General features: G+C 41.5%; 1 protein-coding gene across 3 annotated transcripts in view; it reads right to left on the bottom strand.

Annotated features, from left to right (window-relative positions):
* Positions 1-4,019: 4,019 nt before the first annotated feature.
* Positions 4,020-15,376, bottom strand: part of RCAN3 (RCAN family member 3) — a 43,555-nt gene continuing 32,198 nt past the window's right edge. For all 3 annotated transcript variants that reach the window (XM_003934851.4, XM_039473538.2, XM_039473539.2), the window contains exons 3-5: positions 10,225-10,398; positions 8,639-8,810; positions 4,020-6,527 (exon numbers count right to left, since the gene is read on the bottom strand). In XM_003934851.4, the coding sequence (XP_003934900.1) occupies positions 6,343-6,527; positions 8,639-8,810; positions 10,225-10,398 (531 nt within the window). In that variant the 3' untranslated portion in view covers positions 4,020-6,342. The remainder of the gene's footprint in view (positions 6,528-8,638; positions 8,811-10,224; positions 10,399-15,376) is intronic.

Raw genomic sequence — 15,376 nt, 5'->3', positions numbered from 1 at the left:
CATCACGAAGCTTCCAAAAAGAAAAATTACATTTTGCTTTTGTCACCTTGAGAAGACAAGGAATGTTTAAATGTCCTTAAAACACAAGGGAGTTAGAGTTGACAAATAACAAACTACTATGAACTATGGCTTCTCACTCCAAGCACACTAAAATATGGAGCACATGTACACAAATTACTGATCAGTTTTTTGCAATACAAAGAGTATGCAGTACAGCTTATAGTACCATAAAGATAACATGCCCCAAATATAACAGATCACAGAACACGTTCAGAGAAAATAATAACTTCAACTCCTGGGTTCAATTAAGATTGAAGTGAAATTATTGGGAAAGTTTTCGGAAACTTGAAGGACACATACATTATAGCAGAACTGTCCATTAATACTCATGTGGGGTTGAAAAGCAGCATGAAGAATATGGCACATTTACAGGGATAGCCCCCATTCTCTCTCCTCAGTCCCCAGTTTGAGTTAGGAAAATTGGGGACTCAACAGAAAACAATATTTAAAAACACATATTTTCTGCATAGATAGAAATCTTCCATTATGATGGGCATGAACATTCAGTCAGTCAAAGCTATGCAGGAGTGCCAACACTTTGCAGGATATGATTCTGTTTTAAAAGGAAATACAGATTTCCGTCAAAATGACAGACCATATAACGAATTTAGGGAAAGACCTTTAAACTGTTACTGAAGTGTGTAGAGACACTGACTCAGCCCCAGGTTAATTATTCTTAACCTTGGCTAAAAACTTGACTTTGAACATGATGATTTTTATGATCTTTGTCAGTGAACCCAGTGGTTGTTGCTTTCAGTTGTCTTTTTCATTGTACATTTGGTCATAAGAAAAGTCTCCAAATGATTCACATTTTCCCGATTCACAATTAAACAATGGCATTCTGACCAAGATGTTCGGGCTGATCCATACACCGAGGGAAGTTTAAAAGACAAAGAAGTATTTAGTGAATTGTAGGATGACATTCATCAATCTTATTATTTAAGTTTTTTTAACTTTTTAAATAGTGGGTTTCTGTAACATGGACTTACTGTCCCGGCTAGGAAGCAACTATTTCCCCGCCTCTTTTTTTCTTTTTTTTTTTTTGAGATGGAGTCTCACTCTGTCACCCTGGCTGGGGTGCAATGGCATGATCTCAGCTCACTGCCACCTCTGCCTCCCAGGTTCACGTGATTCTCCTTCTTTAGCCTCTTGAGTAGCTGGGATTAAAGGCACGTGCCATCATGCCCGGCTAATTTTTGTATTTTTTAGTAGAGACGGGGTTTCACCACGTTAGTTAGGCTGGTCTGGAACTCCTGACTTCATAATCCACCCCTCAGCCTCCTAAAGTGCTGGGATTACAGGCGTGAGCCACCACACCCAGGCTATTTCCCCATCTTCTGTTCCTTTATGTTGTTATCCCAATTATAAATAATTTGTGTCTTTTAGTATAGGAAGATATAAATGCAAATGTACAAAAAAGGAAGAAGGAAAGATGGACCAAGTTCACCCGTAAGGTACGTACAAGGTCCACAGCTCTGTAGGAAGGGAAGAAACCCAGTAGGCAGAGGACCTGAAGCACCATAGGACTGAGTACATTTTCCATTGCTTAATTATGTCTGAGATACTCCTTCTTAAAATAAATCTATGGTCTGTGAAATAGTCCATATAAAAACATGAAGCCTTGGATAGGTCAGTCATAGCAGGTCAGTCTTGAATGGAACTCAATTTGACAAGCACCGAGTGAGAATATCATTCCACTGCAAACTCTTTTATTTCCACATCATATCAGATCTCATTCTACTTCAGTAGAGTTACATCTTAAGTATGACTATTAATAATAATTTCATTAATATGAAAATCTAGGAAAGCCCACATAAAATGCCAACGTAATTGCTGGCTATCAAGATAAAGTTATTTAGGCAGATTCCAACCCCAATGTTTCAATGATAACAAAATCACAAAATATGGGACATCAAATTCATTAACTCATATTACTAAGTCACCTCTTCCATCACATGATGAGATTTGTCTTATTCATTGTTTCCCATTGGGGAAAAAAGAATCCTCCCACTTAATGGCTTTTCCCCCTCGATGACAGTATTCACTGCCTCTTTAAGAGGCCAATGCAAAAAAAAAGAAAAAAAAAAAAAAAAGGTAGAAAAAGCACTAGCCCAGGAGCTGGGATCGCCAGTTCTAGTCCCTGGGTTGCTTTGGTAGGGTGCCTAAGTCAGTACCATAACCTCAGTTTTTCTAATCTGTGTAACACAGGAATAGAGTATATGATTTCCAAAGGCTCTGTCACCTCTGTGACTGAGCCTCTAAGAAAGGCAAATCTTTTCACTTTGTAATCATGAGTTTTTTTTTGTTTTTTGTTTTTTTTTTCAAGAGAGAGTCTTACTCTGTTGCCCAGGCTGGAGTGCAGTGGCAAGATCTTGGCTCACTGCAACCTCCACCTCCTGGGTTTAAGCAATTCTCCTGCCTCAGCCTGCTGAGTAGCTGGGACTACAGGTACACGCACCACAACCAGCTAATTTCTTTTGTATTTTGCAGAGATGAGGTTTCACCATGTTACTCAGGCTGGTCTCGAACTCCTGAGCTCAGGCAATCTGCCCGCCTTGGCCTCCCAAAGTGTTAGGATTACAGGCGTGAGCCATCGCAAGATGGAATTAATAATATGAATGGGAAACATTTTTTTTTTTAAAGCCAGGGACTTGCTATGTTGCTTCAGCTGGTCTTGAACTTCTGAACTCAAGCGATCCTCTCACCTCAGCCTCCCAAATAGCTGAGACTACAGGCAGGCACCACTGCACCTGGCTAAAGACTATATTCTTAAAGAATAAAAGTACTGCACTTCACCCCTATCTCCTGGTGTCTCTTCAATTCAAACACTCCATAAATGACTACAGTGTTTTATTTAAACCCTTATGTTGAACGTCTTGACGGTTTGCTTTGGTTCTTCCTTACTGACATGTTTTTGAGCATAACATTTTGAAGAAGCAGAATGTGAAAAGATTAATTTGCTTTCCAGATGATTTTTAGTTCTTGAAGGCAATGCATCTGTTCTTATCCATTTCTGCCTCATAGTACCTTAAACCTCAGAGATGCTCACCAGTACAGTTTTTACATGGATTTATCTTAGGTTTCATCAGGTGGATGTACTAAAAAAAATGAACGTAAGAGCCAATGTGGTGTAGGTTCTTGGACTATCCTTGTTAAGTGTTACGGTTTTCTCATCCTTCACAAATGTTTTTTCCCAACATAAAACACCATTATCTTTCCTCACAATTTTCTTCATAGTTTGATTCCCATGAAGAGGTTGTAATTTCTAAAGAAAACATGGCTACTATACTATCAGAGTAAATCTTTTTTTTTTTTTTTTTTTTTTTTTTTTTTTTTTTTTTTTTTTTTGAGACAGTGTTTCGCTCTTGTTGCCCAGGCTGGAGTGCAATGGCATGATCTTGGCTCACTGTAACCTCCGTCTCCTGGGTTCAAGCAATTCTCCTGCCTCAGCCTCCCAAGTAGGTGAGATTACAGGCATGTGCCACCACACCTGGCTAATTTTGTATTTTTTTTTAGCAGAGACGGGGTTTCTCCTTGTTGGTCGCTGGCCTCGAACTCCTGACCTCAGGTGATCCACCTGCCTTGGCCTCCCAAAGTGCTGGGATTATGGTGTGAGCCACCACGCCTGGCCTATCAGGGCTAAATAAATAACCTAATTAAAAATGTAAAGAAAAGCTTATTAAAAGAACAACAACAACAAAAAAAAAACCATGAGATTTATCTCTTGTAAACTAGTTACATGAACTAGATATTAAACAGCCAAAAAACCAGAGATGACAGTACCTGTTAAGACCCTGGTTCATTTCACAATATGAAAAAGTTGATGGGTACATAGTAGCTTTTTTTTTAAGAATTCACTTTATTACATTATACTAGAAAAATGAAAATATTTTTTTAAAAAAAGAAAAATGAAAATATTAATGTTTTCCATTCAGAAAAGTTTAAATGACTCTCTCTCATTTTGGTTTCAAGTTTTCTTCAGTTTATTCAATGCCCTCAAAAACAGAAAAATAGAAAAGCACTGGGTAATTTACACTGCTTGAGTGTAAAGTCTTATGTGTCAGAAATAGAATATTCTTTTTTTTTTTTTTTGAGACCAAGTCTCACTTTGTCACCCAGGCTGGAGTGCAATGGCATGACCCGGCTCACTGCAACCTCCGCCTCCCAGGTTCAAGGGATTCTTCTGCCTTAGCCTCCTAAGTAGCTGGGATTACAGGCACATGCCACCACGCCCAGCTGATCTTGTATATTTAGTAGAGATAGGGTTTCACCGTGTTAGCCAGGCTGACCTCAAACTTCTGACCTCTGGTGATCCGCCCTCCTCAGCCTCCCACAGTGCTGGGATTATAGGCTTGAACCACCATGCCCAGCCAGGAATAGAATATTGTTTAATTGGCAGGCAGAGAATGAAAGCCAAGCCAAATAAGAAAACATCGTGGAGTTTGATCACTTAGAAAATTACAGTGAATAACTACTACCTAAAAGGAAATTTTAAAAATTCCCAATTGTTGACAATACATGTCTTCTGACATATAGGGCCCACCTTGCAACAAAAAATGGGCACAAAGCTGAGTCCAGAACTGTAAAGTACATTTATTAAAATGACAAATGATGATCTGCATTCAATACATTAATTGCTGATAGAACTGCAAATTTCAACTGAATTTACATGGAGGCTTAGCAATGGCAGTGGGCTACGAATGGAAAGGTTTATCACCTCAGAGTATTTGAGAGCAAGGAAAATATAGAAACAAAAATTTAGGGGTATGCAACACAGTGTAAGTGCTCAGAAATAAATTTTACCATAGTGAGAACTGAACTGCAATGACATGTTACTACACAGTGCGGACATCATCACTGAATGCCTGAGTTCTGCTCCTTCGTGGTGGCAGCCACCTTGGTTCACTAGTTCTCACGTTTGCAGCTCCTTCACATGCCAGGGAGCTTCCCACGTGTGCCACACAAAGGAAACAGCACAGTGAGGAGAGGCCAGCAGACGCACCCGGCCCAAGGCAAAGCCTTCTCAGTTACGAGACTTTTCTACAAAAGAGACTTCAAAGTTGAAACACACTGGAAAGAGTTAAAAAGATCCTGCTGCTTCTTAGGGAGCTTCAAACATACATTCTGACACAGAAGTGAGAAACAATTTGGTTTTAGGAAAAGCGCCAACTGCAATCCAGAGTAAAAAATTTCAACAAAAAGAAAAGTAAAACTGAATGATCTCCCTCTCATTGCCTAATTAATAGAAAAAGAGTAGGTGTGACTTCTTTCAAAGCCAGCTGAAAAATGGTTAAGTGGACAATTTACAAATGGTCTTCAGAAAACCTTATCATTACCTTTTCTAGTTGAAAATCTATGAATGACATACATAAGAATACACATCACAGCAAAAAACTCAAGAGCTAGTGGTTAACACGATAGACACTGGCAAAGGCGAGGGATAAAAACGGGTGAATGAAGGTCGTTGGGTGGTCTACAGGCTAGAACACGGTCACGAACAGCACAATGCAGTAGCCACCTGCAATCCTGATCATTCAGGCTCACTGGTGATATGTCCCACTTCCAAAGTGGCCATCCTTCCCTGGCAGCCATGTCTGGAGGGTGCCGCATCAGGAACGGGGCCCTGTCCATTGCTTTGTTCCAAATTTCAGGTAAGGGCAACACGTGGGTGGATCCGTGTCGTAAGACTGATCCTCAAAGTGGATTTGGCATTTCTTACCCAAAGCTAATGAAACAAATAATTGAGAACCATGATTTCTACAGATTATTCTGTATTTCAGGTTTCTTTCCCTGCAAAAAAATTTCAGGTATACAGAATAACCTTTGATCGATTTATTAATTAGAAGCTATTTATACCAGTACAAAAATACCCACAAACGATGATTAAAATTGTGAAGACTATTTTTAAATTCATAAAAATGGTACTGTGCTGGGTGTGACTAGAGTTCCAGTTTGTGGTACCCCATGGGATACAGAAGCAGGAGGAATTACCTGGCTGGAGGGGTGGGAAGCTGTTTTCCTAATTTGTCACTATTTAAAAATGGTTCAGGGTGGCCACATCTTGGGGGCTTTTCCTTTAATGTAAAGTGCCATTTGGAATATCACTTACAATCTGGGACGGGTCAAATCAGCTGCTATCCTACACCAGGCATGGTGAGAAGACCTAAACCTCACTCTGCAAAGTCTCACCTACGCTGTTCACAGCAACACATCGGCCCCGTGGCAGAGATCACCACGGCCGGAGCCCACCAAGGCAGCCGCCTTGCACCACAAGCAAGGGCCTCACAGCGCGCAATCGAAGGTGTGGGGCTCATTCAGTGCTGCGGTTGGAGGGTCAGGGCGCCTCGTCTGGGTGATTTTCTGTTTGGGGTTTTTGGTTTCTTCTTCCTCCTCAGTTTCACTTTCACAGACATGAACCACCACGCTGGGTGTCGACTCGGTTCCTGCGTGAAGTTCATACTTCTCTCCTGCGGGAGGCAAACCAAGTGAGACCCACGACAAAAGCATCACTTCCAGCAAAAAGAACTCTTGTTTCTTGCAATATTTTGTTCTACTCCTATTTTAATGGCTGATTTTTCCTTTTCAAATCTTTAAATCCTACATCAGAGTATTTTATCTTGTTTTGTTGTTAGAGATTTGATACTTTAAGGCTCTTATTTCAGTACTGAAGTCTTGGGAGCTAAAATGCAAATGCTGATTATTGTCCTATGAATAATATGAGTAAATCTGTTTATTCTTTTTATTTGTTTACTTATTTGAGATGGAGTCTCACTGTGTTGCCCAGGCTAGAGTGCAGTGGTGCGATGTCAGCTCACTGCAACCTCCTCCCAGGTTCAAGGGATTCTCCTGCCTCAGCCTCACCTAGTAGTTTGGACTACAGGTGTGTGCCACTACGCCCAGCTAAGTTTTGTATTTTTAGTGAGATGGGGTTTTATCATGCTGCCCAGGCTGGTCTCGAACTCCTGACCCCAGGTGATCTGCCTGCTTTGGCCTCCCAAAGTGGAGGTGTAAGCCACCACACCTGCGCAAGTAAATCTGTTTAACTTCGTAATGGTTTCAGTTTTCCTTTGGGAGATAATTGTAAGACTCCAGGCAGCACAGGCAATCCCTTGATTATAGGACCTTGGATATCCAAGATACAGCTCCAACATTTAAAAACAGTACTGAGTCACTGCTTCCTCAAAATGCCTCTTTTATTCCCCTAAGGACACATAGCTCTGTCTTGGATAGACAGCTGTCTGAACCAGCATCCCAACAGTTTCTTATATGATTTTAAAAGGATCAGAGAGGTAGAGAAAGTAAACAGAAGGAACAGAGGAAATGAAAAAGAAATGATACAAATATTGAAGGAATGAGATAGTATCACCACCAATCTCTTGAAATATATTCAAAGTAGTTGTTGTCTATCTGATACTCGGTGGCACCTAATAGTCACTAACTGCCTATCAAGTGCTAGCAAAATTTGTAGTAGTAAAAATTGCAGTTACATTTATTATTATATGTACGTCATTTACTACCTTTTTTTTTTTTTTTGAGATGAAGTCTCGCATATGCCACCACGCCCAGCTAATTTTTGTATTTTTTTTTTTTTTTTTTTTTGAGACGGAGTTTCGCTCTTGTTACCCAGGCTAGAGTGCAATGGCGCGATCTCGGCTCACCGCAACCTCCGCCTCCTGGGCTCAGGCAATTCTCCTGCCTCAGCCTCCTGAGTAGCTGGGATTACAGGCATGTGCCACCATGCCCAGCTAATTTTTTGTGTTTTTAGTAGAGACGGGGTTTCACCATGTTGACCAGGATGGTCTCGATCTCTCGACCTCGTGATCCACCCACCTCGGCCTCCCAAAGTGCTGGGATTACAGGCTTGAGCCACCGCGCCCGGCCTAATTTTTGTATTTTTAGTAGAGACAGGGTTTCACTATGTTGGCCAGGATGGTCTCAATCTCCTGACCTCATAATCTGCCCACCTAGGCCTCCCAAAGTGTTGGAATTACAGGCATGAGCCACTGTGCCCAGCATTTTATTTTATTTTTTTGGAGATGGAGTCTCACTCCATCACCCAGGCTGGAGTGCAGTGGCACGATTTCGGCTCACCACAACCTCTGCCTCCTGGGATCAAGCAATTCTCCTGCCTCAGCCTCTGGAGTAGCTGGGACTACAGGCACACACCACCACTCCTAACTGTTTTTTTGTATTTTAGTAGAGATGGGGTTTCGTCATGTTGGCCAGGCTGGTCTTGAACTCCTGACCTCAAGCAATCTGGCCGCTGTAGCCTCCCAAAGTGCTAGGATTACAGGCGTGAGCCACCACACCCGGCCCTCATTTAATACTTATAACCACACTGAATGGTGGATATGATTCTCCCCACTTTATAGATGGAAAAGCAGAGGCTCAGAAAATGGAGGCTAAGTAACTTGCTCAAGATCACAGAGTAAGCAGATGCCAAAGCTGGAATTTGAACCCAGGTGTGTGTGACTTCATCCTCTGCTCTAACCATACGGCCACAACGCACACTGCTGAATGTGATCTTCAATACGGAAGTTTCTTGGGGAAGAAAAGAGGAAAAAGAGAAGTGTATTACCTGGTCCCAGTTTGGAAACAGCACAGAGTAAATCATAATTTATAACAGGCATTGCGTCTTCACTCTGCTTCCACCCCACCGGGGGAGAGGCTGGAGGCGAGATGAGGAACTGTCTGACCGGCCGGGGCGGCAGGAGATACGACTTGTCCCGCGCTTCGCCGGACGTCTGCACCTGCAGGGAGCGAGACGCTCAAAGCCAGTTTGCAAACTGGGCTGTTTTCTTCATTTTTCACCTGTATGTTTACTGTTCCATCTTTTTGTAGAAAATAAAAAATTTCTCTTAAACAGTCTATAATCTCCAAGAGGGTAGGACTGGGTCTGTTTGGCTCACCACTGGCCACTCAGTGCACAGCACATGGCCACACATGGTAGGTGCTTCATAAATATTAACTAAATAAAAAACAAATGGATGGGCTGGGCGCAGTGGCTCACGCCTGTACTCCTGGCACTTTGGGAGACCGAGGAGAGTGGATCACCTGAGGTCAGGAGTTCGAGACCAGCCTGGCCAACAAACATGGTGAAACTCTGTCTCTACTGAAAATACAAAAATTACCCAGATGTTGTGGCGCATGCCTGTGGTCCCAGCTACTAGGGAGGCTGAGACAGGAGAATCACTGGAACCTGGGAGGCAGAAGCTGTGGTGAGCTGAGGTTGCAGCACTGCACTCCAGCCTGGGTGACAGAGCGAGACTCCATCTCAAAAAAATAAATAAATAATTTTTTTAAAAGAAAGAAAATAAATAAATAAACAAATGGATGAACAGAGAAATTCATAACATTTCTCTGGAATTTAGTAATTACTAAATTCTGGCCTTAGACGAGATTAGGTTTTAATGACTTATTTTGTACTCCCTCTCAAGAGACTCTACCAAGAAATGCCAAGACGTCTCCTTCTTTTAGGTTTTTACTTGCAATACAAGGCAACAAATCTTTTTTTAAAATTTGAAAGTGAGACTGAAAAAATTACTTTTTTGAAAATCAAACAGTGTACTTAATACACAAGTAATCCCCTTATTTTGCCAATTCTTCTCAGAAGAAATCGGTTTCCCAGAGAGTCACGCCAATGCAGGATTAGAATCTACTCAGCACAGCCAATTTTTGGTTTCCTACAGGATCCTCGGCAACTTCAGAGTCAAAGACGGCCTTTTTGTACAGTTCTATGCCACCTCCCTGGTTCCTCATATGAATTCAGAACACAGAAAACGATTTAAGAAACCGTTTTCTCAATTTTCCCAAGGATTTCATGTCCTATTTCCTCTGTGCCATTCTAGATGTGCAAGAGAGAAGTTAGTTCCCTAAAACTAGGGGGTGCACCCACACAGAACCCCAGCTGAGCAAAGCTGCCAGAAGAATAAACTCCGTTAACTACTATTCTCAGCAAAATAAAGTTAGGAAGGCAAAGGTGCTTAATAAATAAATAAAATTATGTATCTATAAAATGAAGGGAAAATATTTTTATATTATTTGCTGATTGAGATGGTTCATTCCACACACCTCTGCTACAATAATATAGAAAATGGTAAACTAAATATATTTCCGGATGGAGAAAGACAAGTTTAGAGAAAGACAAGTTTCACTGAGAAGTACCTGTGCGAAATACAGCTTTAGCTTCTTCCCATTGAAGTCTGTTTCGTGGAGTTCTATTCGCGCCCTTGCTGCCGCTTCAGGTTTGCTGAAATTTATTCTGACTCTTCTAAAGCTTTTAAACAGCTGAAAAGTAACTTGGTCATCATAGATGGTGAAGAGTGCTTCAAATCTTTCCTGCAAGTAAGGAGCAGCAAGGCAAAGAGAATGGGGGTGGGGGAAGAAACACCTTTTTAGAAGAGAAAATTTACATCATGAAACCTAAGTAATTAAGAACTCATTATAAGTTAACCTTTTCTAAAAAAAAAAATACTTTTCTTGCACATATACAGGAACAGGTATCCTGTAATTTAGCAATTGCACCTATTTTTTTTTTTTTTTTTTTTGAGACAGAGTTTCACTCTTGTTACCCAGGCTGGAGTGCAATGGCACGATCTCGGCTCACCGCAACCTCCGCCTCCTGGGTTCAGGCAATTCTCCTGCCTCAGCCTCCTGAGTAGCTGGGATTACAGGCATGTGCCACCATGCCCAGCTAATTTTTTGTATTTTTAGTAGAGACGGGGTTTCACCATGTTGCCCAGGACGGTCTCGATCTCTTGACCTCGTGATTCACCCGCCTCGGCCTCCCAAAGTGCTGGGATTACAGGCACTTATTTTTTATATTTTCTTGAGATGGAGTCTCACTCTGTCATCCAGACTGGAGTACAGTGGCGTGGTCTCAGCTCACTGCAACCTCCACCTCCTGGGTTCAAGTGATTTTCCTGCCTCAGCTTCCAAAGTAGCTAGAATTATAGCCACTCACCACCAAGCCCAGCTAATTTTTATATTTTTAGTAGAGATGGGTTTTTACCTTGTTGGCCAGGATTGTATTGAACTCCTGACCTCAAGTGATTCATCCACCTCAGCCTCCCCAAGTGCTAGGATTACAGGCATGAGCCACCACGATGGGTTGTGCACTTATTTTAAATGTAATTAACTTTATTAAATATTGTCCACATTCAAAGGTTATAAGATGAATGCAAGATATAAGAGAATGACACAAATATGCCTAGTTCTAGAACACTGCTATTGTCTGATGTCCTCGGTGCAACGGGGTTGGTTTTTCCCTCTGTCACATTCCTTTCCTCCTTCAAAGTTGTCATTTCTGGAGTTTTATCATTCCCTTATTTTTCTTTTCTTTGTTTTTTGAGATGAAGTCTCACTCTGTCACCTAGAATGGAGTACAGTAGTGCAGTCTTGGCTCACTGCAGCCTCAACCTCTAGGGTTCAGGCAATCCTCCTGCCTTGGCCTCTTGGGTAGCTGGGACTAAAGGCACATGCCACCACATCCAGATAATGTTTTGTATTTTTTGTAGAGACGGGGTTTTACTACATTGCCCAAGCTGGTCTCAAACTCTTTGGGCTCAGGTAATCCACCCGCCTTGACCTCCCAAAGTGCTGGGATTGCAAGTATGAGCCACTGCACCCAGCAAGACATCCATTTCTAAGTATTGTTTCAGCTGTTCCCCACCAGTTTGTTTAATTTTTTTTTTTTTTTTGAGATGCAGTCTTGCTGTATTTCCCAAGTACAGGCATCTGCCACCATACCCAGCATCTGAACAGTTTTGACATGTTTTATTGTTTTTATTTATTTTTTAAAATAGAGGGCCGGGCACAGTGGCTCATGCCTATAATCCCAGCACTTTGGGAGGCTGCAGTAGGCGAATCCCTTGAGGTCAGAATTTTGAGACCAGCATGGCCAACATGGTGAAACCCCGTTTCTACTAAAAATATAAAAACTAGCTGGGTATGGTGGTGGGCGCCTGTAATCCTACCTACTCGGGAGGCTGAGGCAGGAGAATCACTTGAACCTGGGAGGTGGAGGTTGCAGTGAGCCAAGATGGCACCACTTCACTCTAGCCTGAGCAAGGCTCCATCTTAAAAAAAAAAAAAAGACAGTCTGTCACCCAGGTTGGAGTGCAGTGGCGCTATCATAGCTCACTGTAGCCTCAAACTCCTGGGCTTAAGCCACCCTCCTACTTCAGCCTCCTGAGGAGCATGCACCATCACACCTGGCTATTTTTTTTTTTTTTTTAATGAGATGAGATCTCGCTATGTTCCGCAGGCTGGTCTCAAAACTCCTGAGCTCAAGTAATCTTACCTTGGCCTCCCACCATGCTGAGATCACAGGCATGAGGCACCATGCCTGGCCACACCTGGCTATCTCTATTTTTGTACAGTTTCACTATCTTGCCCAGGCTGGTCTGGAACTCCTCGGTTCAAGCAGTCCTTCTGCCTGAGCCTCCCAAAGTGCTGGGATTAAAGATGTGAGTTACTGCCAGTTGATTCTAAATACTTTTTTTTTTTTTTTTTTTGAGGCGGAGTTTCACTCTTGTTACCCAGGCTGGAGTGCAATGGCACGATCTCGGCTCACCGCAACCTCCGCCTCCTGGGTTCAGGCAATTCTCCTGCCTCAGCCTCCTGAGTAGCTGGGATTACAGGCACACACCACCATGCTCAGCTAATTTTTTGTATTTTTAGTAAGACGGGGTTTCACCATGTTGACCAGGATGGTCTCGATCTCTTGACTTCATGATCCACCCGCCTCAGCTTCCCAAAGTGCTGGGATTACAGGCTTGAGCCACCACGCCCGGCCTCTAAATACTTTCTAATTGCCGTCTGATCTCTTCCTTGCCTCATGGATTGTTTAGATGTATGTTTCTTAAATTGCAAACAGATGGGAGGTTTTTTTAATCTTTTTAATGTCCAACTCATTTTCACTCTGATTGGAGTAGGCTGTCCATAGTGACAGTAACCCTTTGACAGTTTGAGACCTGCTTTTGGTTCAATGTCATCAAATTTCATAAATCTACATGTGCTTGAAAAGAATGTGTTTGTGCAGCTGTTTGGTACAGTATTATAAACATGTTCAGTATATCCAGCTCCTGTTCTTTACAAGTTCTAGATCCTGACTTTTTGGGGGCCTGTTTTAACTTTTTAAAAAATTTTATTTTGTTTCACTCTTATTTCACGCTTGTTGCCCAGGCTGGAGTGTAATAGTGCAATCTTGGCTCACTGCAACCTCCGCCTTCCCAGTTCAGGTGATTCTCCTGCCTCAGTCTCCTGAGTAGCTGGGATTACAGGCATGTGCCACCATGCCTGGCTAATTTTGCATTTTTAGTAGAGACGGGGTTTCACCATGTTGCTCAGGCTGCTCTTGAACTTCCAACCTCAGGTGATCCGCCTGTCTCAGCCTCCCAAAGAGCTGGGATTACAGGCATGTGCCACTGTGCATGGCCTGTTTTACCTATTATCAGGATAGATCTGTTAGATTCTCCCACTATTAGGTGGATGTGTTATTTTTCTGTATAATTTGGTCACTTTTGCTTCCTACATTTTAAGGCTAAGTTGTCGTGTGTGTACAAGCTTATAAATTTTTTTTTCTTCCTGGTGAATGGAACTTTTAATCATTAGGTAGTGACCCTCTTTATCTCCCAGATAGAGGAATGCCCTTCGCCTTAAAGCCTATTTTGTCTGGTATTAATACCGCTGGTGCAGCTTTCTTTTCATTATGTACTGCATGGAAATCAATTTTCAGCCTTTTAACCTTTATGCATCCTTATGTTTTAGGTACGTTTCATAAAAAGAATATGTGTGTGTGGCTGGGTGCAGTGGCTCATGCTTGTAATCAAGCACTTTGGGAGGCCGAGGCAGGCGGATCACGAGGTCAAGGGATTGAGACCATCCTGGCCAACATGGTGAAACCCTGTCTCTACTAAAGATACAAAAATTAGCTGGGTGTGGTGGCACGTGCCCAGCTACTTGAGAGGCTGAGGCAAGAGAATTGCTTGAACCCGGGAGGTAGAGTTTGCAGTGAACTGAGATTGTGCCACTGCACTCCAGCCTGGCGACAGAGCGAGACTCCATCTCAAAAAAAAAAAAAAAAAGTATGTGTGTGTATAATGCATGTATGTGCCTGTATGTAAATAAATGCAGTTTGACACTCAGTGTCTTTTAACCGGAGGAGCTCGTCCATTGTTGGTTACTGATATTTGGGGATGTCTGCTACCTTATTTTATCTGTTTGTTTCAGATTCTCTATGTTCATTTTCTTTTTTTATTTCCTTTCTCTCCAACTATTTTTTCTCTATGTTCCTCCCCTGAATGAAATTCCTATGAAAGATGCTAATGTACATTTGGCAACTTTTTTAAAGATGCCTAACTCCCTATAGCCACAGTTTCTCTTTCACAAAGGCAAAACAATCAAATCTTTTTCTCAACATTCTTATTGGAACTATGTAATTCCACAAAAATAGCATTTTGGGGTAAAGAACATTGGAAGAATATCTCAGCACAAATTATTTTATATAATTTATAATATGTGTATATCTCCTAAGTATTTTGAGATGGACTAGAGAAAAAGAAAGAGCAATATATGAGTCATTCATGAGGCTGAGAAAAAAAATGTTATTTTCCCATTTATTAATGAATTGGGATAATGAAAAGTCTAATTTCAGTCACCAGAAGAAAAGCAGTATTAAATCTTCTTTACAGAAAACCTATTTAGGCAATGGTTTAATAAGTGAAATGTAATAAAACAGATGTAAGAAACTTCTCAGTACCTTTAGAAATATTCCTTAGGCCTGGCAATGGTAGCACAATAAAAGGAACCCGCAACTTAGCTTTGTTCTTGCTTGGCCTACATAAAGATCTTCCAATGATCTGTTGACAATGAAGTACAAGTTATACACTCCCTCATTTAGTAACTTCTCTCAATTTGAACATTTGTTTGCCACTTTGCAATATTTCTCCAATTGGATAAAATACAAAATAATCTGTGCACTGATATTTATTCTTTCAGTGTTTAAATAACCCTCATTATTGAGGAAACATCGTTTATCCTAAAAACTATTCGTGCTAATGTCAGGTTATCAGGGGCAGCCTCAGGAAGCTACATGTGGATGTCTGTGGACTCACAGAAGAGCAAAGCTACAAGCTGAGGGCTCACAACCTTTTTTAAATTTTTTGTCGATTTATTTAAAAAAAATTTATCATCCCAGACCTTGTATTCAGTCTGGCTTTTCAGTGAACTGCAAGCTTCTTCCAGCAGGGGGCAGTTTTAAGATCAATCCTATGCTCATTTACTAATTTCCATATATTAAAGTAATGTAGAAAGC

Source organism: Saimiri boliviensis, chromosome 11, assembly GCF_048565385.1.
Source record: "Saimiri boliviensis isolate mSaiBol1 chromosome 11, mSaiBol1.pri, whole genome shotgun sequence".
In the NCBI taxonomy this organism is placed as follows: Eukaryota; Metazoa; Chordata; class Mammalia; order Primates; family Cebidae; genus Saimiri; species Saimiri boliviensis.
The sequence above is the reverse complement of the archived record's forward strand: the minus strand, read 5'-3'. Positions and strand labels throughout refer to the sequence as shown.